General features: G+C 33.3%; 1 protein-coding gene across 1 annotated transcript; it reads left to right on the forward strand.

The window, feature by feature from the left end:
- Positions 1–7,079: 7,079 nt before the first annotated feature.
- LOTGIDRAFT_120548 (hypothetical protein) lies at positions 7,080–11,159 on the forward strand (the record flags this gene model as incomplete). The annotated part of the gene is made up of 4 exons (XM_009058417.1): positions 7,080–7,290; positions 7,631–7,780; positions 8,284–8,412; positions 10,840–11,159. Coding segments are annotated over 4 exons (810 nt in total), but the record flags the coding sequence as incomplete, so codon positions are not given.
- Between the last annotated feature and the right edge of the window lie 1,282 nt (positions 11,160–12,441).

The following is a 12,441-nucleotide window of genomic DNA, read 5'->3' on the forward strand; positions in this document are numbered from 1 at the left end:
TCTTACAGTCGGAGTAGCTAGTATAAAGTAGTCTTAAAGTCAATATCAACATACAATTTATGATATCATAATAATAAGTAAATGTAATATGCCACGTCACGAGGGAACCAAAAGAAAACAAGTCTATTGATTTAAGAAGATGTATGGTGAAGTCAGCTATTCACAGTCCCTCGTTTATTCAGACCCAAATTGTATTCCTGAAACAGGACTAACGTAAATTATAGAAGTAGCAAATCTTTTGTTTTGTGATTTCCCCGATGATCTATAACATTGAAAAAACATACATCAAACTTAATTGAATGAAAAGAGAATTGACAGGTCGGTGTGTGTCGAGAGTGAGCAGTTTTTCTTACTCATGTCTGCCAAATCAAAGTGTTAAAAATCATGAATACAAATCTTTACTTAGTCATCTTCCAGACAATGATGAGGTCATCTTTCATTGGTCGTTGGTAACTTGAGTCTGTTGCTCGAATTTTTCTGTTGCTTCCTGATTTTAATTTATCCTTTTCTTTTCTTTAATTTTAAGACAACGAAATAATTCATTCCACTGTTAACAGTCGATAGCTTACTCATCTGGAACACTTAATGCCACACTAAAGCTTGGTTTATCATCCAACAAACAGCGTCGTATGTATTAGGGAGGGGTATCTTTAACCAGATAAGTCTAGTGCCTTAGCAAAATCACATGAAAGCATATATTACGAGTTGATTCGGTTCAGTCAGGTCTTCAGAAACAATTGGTTCAGGAACTCATTAATTTGAAAACTGACAAAGCAATAGATGAATTATTGTTGTCTTTACAAAAAGCAATCGCAAATTGTTGACTGAAACAACCAAATAAGAGATCGAACAAGTGAAGTGAAAATTAAATGTTTGTTTGTCTGCTCCTGTCGATGATCTATCATTTCGGCTGGTAGAACGAGACAAACATATCCGGAGAAATAATAAAAATACCAGCATCATTGATGGATCGAAGTTCAAATAAAGGTGATTTTAATAGAATATAATATTCTACCAGACATCTTTTTGTGTTGAAAATGTTTCTAAAGATTTGCTCTTAGGGTATTTTCCTATTTTGAATTCATATCTCACGATCCTGTGTCATGAATCGGAAGTAGTCTCCATATTGTTTAATGACAGCTACCTGAATGTAAGGTCTGGCCATCTCGATGTTGAATTTATACAATATTTTATGTCTGTCTGCCTAAATTATATTAAAATAAAATAATTAAAAAAACTGGAAAAAGAAAGATACGGTGTACGGCGCGAAGTATGGGGTGTAATTGCAAAAAAATAGCAGCTGATCTTACGTGTATACCTCTTGTTTTATTTGCTACTACGTCGAAAATCCCGCATCGTATACCGATCCGGATACAAACATGAATATTTTTTCCCATTTTACTAAGAAATCTTCAAGTTTAAAATGAGACTGAATTGCAACACCTCACTGTGTATTGGGGACCGTTTGTTAAAGTACAAAGGTAAACAGCATCATAATGATGCACAATTTGTATAGAGAAACATATTCTTCAAATTCACAAACCGGAAGTAGATCTCATGTTTATTCATTGCTATAAGTATTCTGTTTGCTATGTCAGTACATCACTCAATCCAATTTTGATTGTATTAGAGTTAATTTTACATTATTTTCGTCTCCCACATTGTTCATGACCTGATTATAGAGGCAATTCAATCGGAAATTATTTTCCCATTTTCTGTGTATTAAATGCATGAATTAGACATGACCTGGGGGCTTTATTACCTTCTGTCACTTCAACATGACGACGTTACATACATATAAATCAGTAAGCAAATCAAGTTAGCTAGTTAGCCTTATTTCCTTACAGATTCTATAGAAATCGGAATAGTAGTAATTTCACTGCTACGGTCAATTCCAGTTAAAGTTCTTCTTATTGGTTTAATATAGCAGTATTTGCCATAGTTGTTAGCGCAATTGACTGCTTCAGGCCTTTATTTGCTTAGTTATCGTATTATGTTCTATTGGCTGCCTAACCTTTCTCTAACCTCCTTCATTTATTCAATATGTTCTCGTCAAATCTACTCTCAAATATTTGAAGATGCTGGAATAAAAAGCATTGGTTTATTCTCTGACTCTTCACTGTGTCAAAAAGCACTGCATTTATTTTCTAACTATCCATTGAGTCAAAATGCATTGATTTATTCTCTAAATCTTCAATGTGTCAAAAAGCGATCGTTTATATCTGACTACTTGCTGTGTCAAAAAGCGTCGGTTTTTTTCACTGCACTTTGTCTTTAAGGAATCATATTATAAAACAAGTTTCGCATGTCCAATTCCGTTGCAAAGGCTGTCGACATAGTGGAAAAAAGACCGACTGGAGTTTTTTTGTCTCCTCGTGTGCCCTCAGTCGGTGGGCGTAACTCATGACTCGCCGACCAAGACCGTTCGTGTGTCCACACCATTGCGTTTCTGTTCTTTCTTCACAGATTCAAACAGCGTCACTATATTCTGGGGTGTGATTGGCAGTGGGATGAATAATTAATATATTCCTATCAGCAGGGTATCGTCTCGACTATTTCAAATTCTTTATTTTCATTATTTGTCTGTGATTAGAATGTCCAACTTATAACTGGTTCGCAAATTACAAACTATAATTCTACATAAACACATATTTTGAATGGGGGTCTCTTGGTGAGAAAACCTTTCTTCATTTAATTTTTGTCTGTCCCTGTTTCTTACTTTCCAAAAAATCGTTGACCAACACGAATTGACGCTGTCGAGTAATATAATTCCGAACGCTCTTTTTCATTTTCCCAAAAAATATTGAGGTATAATAATTCCGAGCATTGCGGTTTTATCAATTCAATTATACAGAAAATACTGTAATGACATTGCGGGGATGTAAATCTCATTTTTCTCTTGTCGTGTGATAAATTCACTTGTTAGAAAACATCATTAACATGCAGTTCAGGTATTCTATTAGCTTTAACTCGCGTCTTCTGCTTAGTGTTGAAATGAAGCGAGAATGATGGCGGAGTAGAAGATTGCAGATAATCGTGGGTAATGGCTTGTAAAATGGTTCTACAGTAAGACCTGATATAAGCCTGTAATAAATTGATTATTGTCTGTGGCGGATCTCGAGTATTGTAGTTCATATTGAGCAACTGTCATTTAACATACTTTAGTAATTTTACTTAAGAATATATCCTTCGGGAACATCTTATACCATTCTGTAACGCTTGTCAAATGGCTTTTAAAGATATTTTAGATAGAGTTTTTCATCATTGAACACATTAATAAACATAGATTTTGATACGGTACCAAATGAATGAGCTATAAGGCCCATGGGTACCAAAAACCCCAAGGAACTAACTGTCTCTACCATATAAGTATTTACATGTAAGCGATTCAACAAAGCAACAGTCAAATTTAAACTTAAACAACACCAATACTCATGCCCTTTAATATAGCAATCCCTTGAAGCAAATGTTTTTTACCATAGGCCTTTAAGTAAATACATAAATCGACGACAATGGTAGTCATAATTAAACATAAACAACATCAATGGCAGTCACATTTAAACATAAACAACATCAATTTAGCAAATCAATACAAAACGAACATCAATGACAGGCAGGTTTAAACATAAACAACATCAATGGCAATCCAATTTAAACATAAACAACATCAATGGCAGTTATATTTTAAAACATGACCACCATCAATGGAATTTAATACATTATTATTAACAAAATTAGGTATTCAGTAAACTCCAATTTGAATTAAAAAAAGTTACAATTCTATTCGTTGTATTACTTAGTTATAGAGATATACTGAGATATAGCGCGTTCTGACTACGTTTTGAGATGCGATGAATGCTTCCTTTTTAATCTTGTTGCAATTTGTAGTAGATGTAACTCCGCAACTCGTCTTTTAAATTTTTACGTACCTATATACCTGAACCCCAACATAAGTTTCGCCCAATATAAATTGGTGTATTGGTTAATAATATTGATAGTGACATGTTTTGTTGGGAGATTGCGTTATTAATGATGATAGAAAAGTGTGAGCAATTATTTGAAGAAAATTGTAACTATACATCGCTTGATTAGATGATAAAATTTAGTTTTTTAAAGTCTAAACTGACAGACTTTGGACGTCAATAAATTTAATGATTTTGTATGATTTATTAGTTCCAGTTTTTTATCATTTTTTTACGATATTCAGAGGCTTGTTGGAAATTGCATTGGATCTCCTAGGATAACCATTCAAATTAATGCATTTACATATTTCTTCATAAGCATTTAAATTTTTATTGAAATTTACATTTTGGGAAAAAAATCATGCATATTCTGTCAAATTTAGGGCAATGGTTCCTTTTTGATTTGTAATTTCTTGGACATGTTTCAACCGGGTTATTATTTATGTTCCATTACATCTGTCCCTATCCTGCGTTCCATTACCATCAAAAAACTACCCAAATAACAAAATTGAGAGAACATATTTCTTACTTGAGACAGACTGAAAACGTTTAGCTGTCTGTAACTTAGTTTTCATTGACCCAACGTAAAACTTGCTCCAATTCGTTCATCAATGTATTTAGACAAGGCCTCCTTACCCAGTTGGTGATCGCTTCAAGTTGAAGTCTCAGATTAAATATCAAATGATTTGAAGATGATGTGTAGATACTTGTAGAGATTTCGGAGATGTTAGTTGTCAGAAGAACTTTAAATATGTATTGATTGTCGTCCTTGTTCTTCTCTTCTACCCCTCTTCATAACTCATTAGTTGATGTAGTCCGCCATGATGACTATACAACCGACGTTTACACAGCACTTTTACTTCTTCCTAGGGGACGTGAAAAGCCAATCGCTATTGATTTTTCTACTCTCACTCTGAATTTGTTTTGATAATTCATCAATTTATTTCAATTGTTACAATAGCTACAATCTTGAGTCATGAGTGATTGACATTCAATAATGGCGGGAAAGAATCAGTGCAAACATCTCCCGCCTCCTACTTTATGGTTTCTGGCATTCGACACGTGATCTTGTCACGTGCTATGACGTTTGGTCACGTTAAGTCAACAGCCCATCTCGTTGTATTTTAGGCTTACCAAAAGCAATCCAATATGCCTAAAAGCAACACAAGAGTTAAAGAACCTAAGCGTAATATCAATAAACGATTTGTGACCAGCTTGATCATTGATGTAAAGAGGCATGTCATACTTCAAAACATTAATGGATGTATAACTCGATGTGTAATGGTTGCTAACCCCATTTATCTGCGTCTTGTAGTCTTTTGGTAAATACTTTATTCGTCTGAATGGGACTGAAATATACATGTATTCGTCTGTGCCGGGGCAGTTCTTGAGGCATCTATCTTCAGTGTCTCATTACTTCTGACAATCAAATAATGAACCACGGATTTCCACCATATTTATCACGAGGGATTGTAATACGAACGTTTGTTGAATGCAGTTGGTAGTCTTATTTCATTAAACAAATTAGTCTAACGACCTCTTGTTTCATGTTTCGACCTGAGTTTGAAAGGCTCACTCCATCTTGGGATGAAATCTCAGTAATTAAAGGAATCTTTGATCTATTTACTCTATAGTTAGTGTAAGTTGTGATCAATGGTATGACTAAAAGAATTGACATTGACAATACAACAAGATGGTATTATCCAGGATAAATTACCATTTTCACTACTTAACAAAAATACCATTGTGAGCTTTTCATTTTCTTTTACAGAAATCACCTTTGCATTATTATCTCTTATGTAAATAAAATCACAAAGTTATCATATGATTACAGACATATCTTGGGCTGAAATTCTCTAATTCCTGTATAATAAAGTTCGTATGTTCTTATAACATGTTCTCATGTTCTTATAACATGTTCTCGTATTCCTATAACATGTTCCCAAATGCTTATTTTTTCAGGGGCAGTAGCTATTAAATTTACTAGAATATAAAAGTAATCGACTCTTGCTCCTTGTTAATTTTTGTATCTTGTACATTTCAGGTTTATCAGCCTTTGTAGAAGTGGAAAAGGTTTTGGATGTGACGCCAATAGATTTAAATATTGTAGCTGGTTCGACAGCCATCTTGCCTTGTACAGTTGCTCCAAAATATACCGAGGAATATGGTGAACATTATAAGGTAAGATAGGTTCCTCCTCTTGATGATATTTTTATAAAATAGATATCGATCAAGAGTTATTTGTAACTTAAGATGTGTCAATCCAATGTCCTCAAGCTGGACCAATAATCGGATGGCTATAAAGTGGTGATATCCATTCAAAGGTCCAGTTGTCCAACGTTTAAGAAATGAGTTATTCCCATTCGAAATGTTGACTAGCAGAACCCATCTTACCTGAAGGTACAATTTAACAAAATGTTCTGAAAATAGAAGCAACAGAATCTAGAACTTATTATTTAGCTAACATTACAGTTTGCACCCAGATGATATTGGTAATGGTTTCCCATTTTTCTTGTAAGGAAATCTTATGGCTTAACATTTATAGAAACCAATAAAAACTTCAGTAATTTATTGTTTTGACTTCTAGATAAAATTCTTCTCAGGTTACAAAAAGATTAATTTTCACTTTTTGACAATTATAAATGATATAAGTGGAATGAATCACTGCAAATCGAATTTATTTCTAACATATCTGGTTATTCCTTTAACTGTAGAGAATGGGTTTTTTCTTGGCGAAATGTGATTCCAATAACTATCACTCTACTACTATTCTCTATTTCATTCAAGTTACTTTCTCTTCTTAATTTCATTCACGTTACTTTCTCTTCTTTGTTTCATAAGCTTACTATCTTTTCTCTGTTTCATTAGATTACTTTCTTTTCTTTATTTTTTTCAACTTACTGACTTTCAATTCTTAATTTCATTAAAAATATTATCTCTTTATAACTTCATTCAACTTACTTTTTCACTTGTCTATAAAGTAAGTTCAACGCCGTGCAATTCGTTATTGATAAATAATGTCCACTTTGCACTCAAAGGCTTAGTTATTTCTTTGGTGACAATGAACAGATAACGGATTGTAGATACTGAATCTGATCCAATAATTCACTTATTCTATTCCAGGTTGTGTGGGTTAATCCATCGAATACAGTAATTAGTTTACAAGATAGAAGAATGATAAATGATATGAGAATCAGTGTAGAAAGACCATATTTAGCCGATTGGAATCTACATATAAGAAATGTCACTGTAGAAGATGGCGGTTATTACAAATGCCAGATTAATACCGAACCTGTTAAAACGAAACGAATTAAACTTATTGTTCAAGGTGGCTTATGATAGTCCATTCTATAAAAGTATTCAGCACGTACCTTTTGGACCTTTGTTCTTAATCAAACATATATCGGCATAAGTAGCTTTATCTTCAAAGTAGAGTGTAACATATTATTCATTTCATTTTCATATGTATTGTTTATTGAAGAATGTAGATACTCTCTGGACCCGAGGGAATGTCTTAACTCACGGAGCCAACCCGTCTCCAAATAAGACAACCAAGGAGTAGTTTTTATTCAATTTATAACTCATTTCGCAATTGCCATTGGTTGTCCTGAATTAGATTTATCAAAGCGATTTGCATGAACTTTGAACTAGAATTGTTGATTTTTCAGTGCCTCCCAGTATAGTAAGCTACTCGTTTCCTGGTGATATAAAAGTTACAGAAGGTGAATCTGTCGAGTTAAGATGCAATGCTACTGGTGTACCTCAACCTTCAGTTACCTGGTTCAGATTAAATCAGTATACTACCAGAGAACGGGAACGTAAGTTTAGCATACTCTAATGATATGCTTGATTCTTAAAGTATGGTAGTGCCCATAGAGCCACTTCTCATTCCGCTTTTTTAAGTTTGCAGAATTCATCAAAAATCTTACACATCAGTCAACACTATTTAGTATTATGTTAAAAAATATCGATGATGGGGGAATATATACATAATAAACCACACTTACGATATCATGATATCATATGAGGTTATCAAAATATTTTGTTAATGGTTCTTACCATATTACAATATTGCGTGGATATTTCTTACCACATCACGATATTGTATATTTCTTATCATATCACGATATGATATTGTTATAATGTTTCTTACCCTATCACGATATGATATCGTATCTATTGATATTCGACTTTGTGTATTATACTAGCAATGCTAGGAATACTTATTTATCACGTTATTGTTTCAATGTATATTGCCATATCACAATATTGTATTCGTGAATGTGTATAATATCTAATACAAGATATATTTGTATTATAGAGGTAGGGATGTCTGGTGAATTATTAAGGATACATAACATATCACGATATTGTGTCGATGTTTATGAATGTGTTGCTAATAATAGTGTACCACCAGCCAGAAGCCGACAGATGAGAGTCACTGTTCAATGTAAGTACATTTGCTTTTGCTAATCCCACAAAATATGTTTATTTGGGTTTCTGCTCTCGGTATTTGCAGTAAATTTTGAAACAAGGCTTAATCCTTCCGCCATCAGAGTCATCGGGGTTATTTTGTGAAATGAAAATTCTCATGTGTACTCAAATCTTGAAGGAGAACCGATCTGCAGAAAAGAAAATATTAGAATTAGTAATTACTACACGGGACTAAATCGACTGTCAAATTAACTGGTACAAATTGACTATAATGGCTATTATTATACTGATACTGTTTAACTAGAACGATTTGACTATCAAAATATAGCACTATCAATACTAACAGTATTTTAAAGGGATTTGTCCAATATGTTCAGTTAGTTACATTCACCCATGCTTCAAATTTCTACTGTGCACATACAGACACCGTTATGTTTATCTTTATTGTATTGTGCTTTTTCAAATTTAAATTATTTAATTGCAGCACGATGAATCCCAACGGAAGTAGCAATTGAGCGCGTTCCACTTGCGCACTTGAAGTTCAGAACTGGCTTCATTTAGGGGTTTTTCGTTTAAGCAGTTCTTATAGATTCTGATCTAATGTTTTATTTGAAATACATTATTCTCCCCCACGTTTTGCTAAAATATGTTTGTTTATTTCAATCATGGATCAAAACCAGCGAGTCGAGTATAAAGATAGATGCGGATAGTAATAATACAGAGGGGTATAAACCAAACACAATTCAAAAAGATTTCCTAGAAGAATAGGTCCCTTTAACACTCTCAATCAAACGTTATTACATTTCCAATCTCAATAACGAAGTTACATTATCTTCAGAACAATCACATTTAAACAGAGAAAAACTAAAACTGCAGCGTACAACTACAAGACTATCTGATTTCTAAGGCCGGCAAAATGACAATTCCTTGTTTTAACTTAACGTAATTATAAAAACAATTACACAAATTCACTAACTTTATCAAACAAAAGCGAAAAAGGCAAAGACTTGGTGATTTCACTGCGATAATTTCCCAAAATATTGATCTTTACTATCTTGTTGATATAGTTTTAAAGAGAAACTCTAGATAATACTATCTACAAAACATTCGTTCGGGATTGAGCTAAAAGAACAATTGGTGTATTAACATAGAATACAAAATCCCATTTAATTCAGCAATTGTATTAAGTACGGTTAATGTTCTGCCGACATGGATTTGAATATCTAAATTTTGCTCCCCAACAATGTGCAACCATGCACGCCTTGGGAAGGTTTTGAAAATTGCTTGTCATGTACGTCTATTAGGTTTTGATGACAATAATCTCCTAAATCTATCGAATGTAATATCCAAAGTCTAATCCAATGAGGAAGAATAATTCCAAAGACCAGATTTGGTGATACTTGCACATCTATGTGACTTTTAACTGGCTTTTGGTAGCTATATTTCAATAGATATCTTCAAAGCCAACATCTGACCTACCGATGGGTGTTATATAAATGAAACACATCCAGGATGGATTTGTAAAAAACACCGACTTTACTAAAAGATACTATCAAGACAATGTCAGATATGTTTTGAACATGCTTTTATATAATACACGTAGTTTAACAAGAATCTTTTATCAAATTTAATGAAATTAGCAGAAATGTACAAAATATTTGGTTTTGTCGAAAGGGAAAGAAAGAACGCGACCTGCATACTAATTTCACCAACAATTACGCTCGTAATGGAGCCATTAAATTGCATAGTGTTAGTGAAAGACCACTTAAAGTGAACGTTAGCGTGAGGAATGGTATTTAGCGCAGATTTATTTGAACAATTGAGTTGTTTTCCTATAGATTTAAATATTTTACCCTTTTTCTTATCAGTAAAAACAGTAGTGTGTAATAAGGTCAAATACTTTCCTGTTATAAGTTTAAACAAAATATCAACAAAATAACAGATTAAAAAACAAAACAAAAAATTAAGAAAATATAGGTCAATAACAATAGAGCATATACACTGTCAATCTCTCATACCGAGTTGAAAGGGTTTGCAAGGACCGGAAACTCTGTATTGGGGATTGAAAGGGACTCGAAGGCCGACAACTCTGTATTGGAGATTGAAAGATACTACAAGGGCCGGCAACTCTGTATTAGAGATTGAAAGGTACTACAAGGGCCGGCAACTCTGTATTGGAGATTGAAAGGGACTGTAAGGACCGGAAACTCTGTAATGGAGATTGAAAGGTACTACAAGGGCCGACAACTCTGCATGATAGATTGAAAGGGACTACAAGGACTGACAACAAAAGATTAATACACTGCTCATACGATTCTGACCTGGAAATCATTTATGATGACCTATGGTTTAATACACGAGTATTGTGGCCTTGGTATCTTCTTTAGATAAATGAAGACAATTTGGGTTTTTTTTAGTGCTATGTATTGTTGTTGTTTTCCAGATCCCCCAGAAGTAAAATTGCCTAACACAAGAATAGGACAAGAACTTGGTAAAGAAACAATATTAGAGTGTGTCGTCTCGGCATCACCATTGGGAGTAACAGTGTGGAAGAAAAATGGCAAAGAATTAAGTACAAGTTGGAAATACGAAGTTGATATTTACAATGAAGACCATAATACAATAACATTAAGTTTAAGAATAGCAAATATTGACCACGATGATTTCAGTGAATATGTTTGTGAGGCTTCTAATATTCTCGGTGTGGCATCAACTAAAATGCTACTTTATGGTAAGTATAGTTCAGTTTATCTCGTAAGTTGAGATGATAATCTTTTGTTAGTTTTTTTTAAATACTGTCATATATCTTTCAAAGCCCTGATAATGCGACAGCATTGGACATCGTCAGGATTCAACTTTCCGTCGTAGTGGTATACAAGACATCGGAATAACGATAATAAAATGTGTTTCTTTTGCTTTTCATTCTTTTAGTTCCCTTTTAATCTTGGTAAGCCGTTGACCGAAACCATGTTTGTCTTTGTGATCATAATTTACAAAAACAGCGTCATTTCATTCCAATCAAATGCTTTCGAAAAGTTATACATTGCATGAAGTTATACAACCAAGCTATACAAATCTACCCATACATACATAAACAAAGCCTGTCTAAAGATTAGAATTGGTAATCAGGAACAGTTCATTTCATCGCAATACCTGTCAATCATTTGACAGTTGAGTTAATAAGATTCATTTGTTATCCAGATTAGATTGGAGAAATATAACACGAGTTTCTAGCAGGTCATTTAATGCATAACAAATAGCAGAAAATACCACCAACAACCATCAATGTGTCTTCAAGAAAATAAACTTTTCGGGTGGATCTGATTACGTTGAGTTGAATGTTTGTCATTCTCTTGTTAAAAAGCGGAAAACATATTTTTCTTGCTGAATAAATTTGATTTTCATCAGAAAGATTATTGGTTCATAAGTAAAATGCTTTGTTTGAGGATGTGATTTCAGGTCCACGATAAGGTCTGTGAACGAGGTGCTTATGAAGGTAGCTTCAGACAGATATTAAGCTAAACAGACTTTGATGTTTAGCTCAGAAGCTTTTTTTCCAATTTTTATTCTTGAATAACTGGTTATTGATCTAAGAAAATGTTTGTTTTGTCTAGTGTATATATAGACATAGATAAATTACATTTTATATACTACTATCTTCACAATCATTATCTTGTCTCTTTCAACTTACAATTCATTTACTAGCATCAAATAACATTATCTATACCAGGTTCACACTGATTACTGTACACTACTGTCTTCATGATGTTGATCCATATCGTTAACTATCATGAAGTAATTGGTATTGAAATAAAATGTAATGTAATGGAATGTTATTATTTCCTTTTTCGCACAACGTTTTTAACGAGCAGTTACACAAAGGTTGTCCACATGTTTAACATTTTTTGGCAACTGTAGCGTTATAAAAAGCATCTCTATAAAATAATTTAAATATGCCAATATTCGATATCCGATCAAAACTTCTATCGCATTCACAAAGCTAATATCATTTAGTCACGGGCAATAATTGGGTTGAAATAATTGT

Source organism: Lottia gigantea (assembly GCF_000327385.1).
Source record: "Lottia gigantea unplaced genomic scaffold LOTGIsca_34, whole genome shotgun sequence".
Lineage (NCBI taxonomy): Eukaryota > Metazoa > Mollusca > Gastropoda > Lottiidae > Lottia > Lottia gigantea.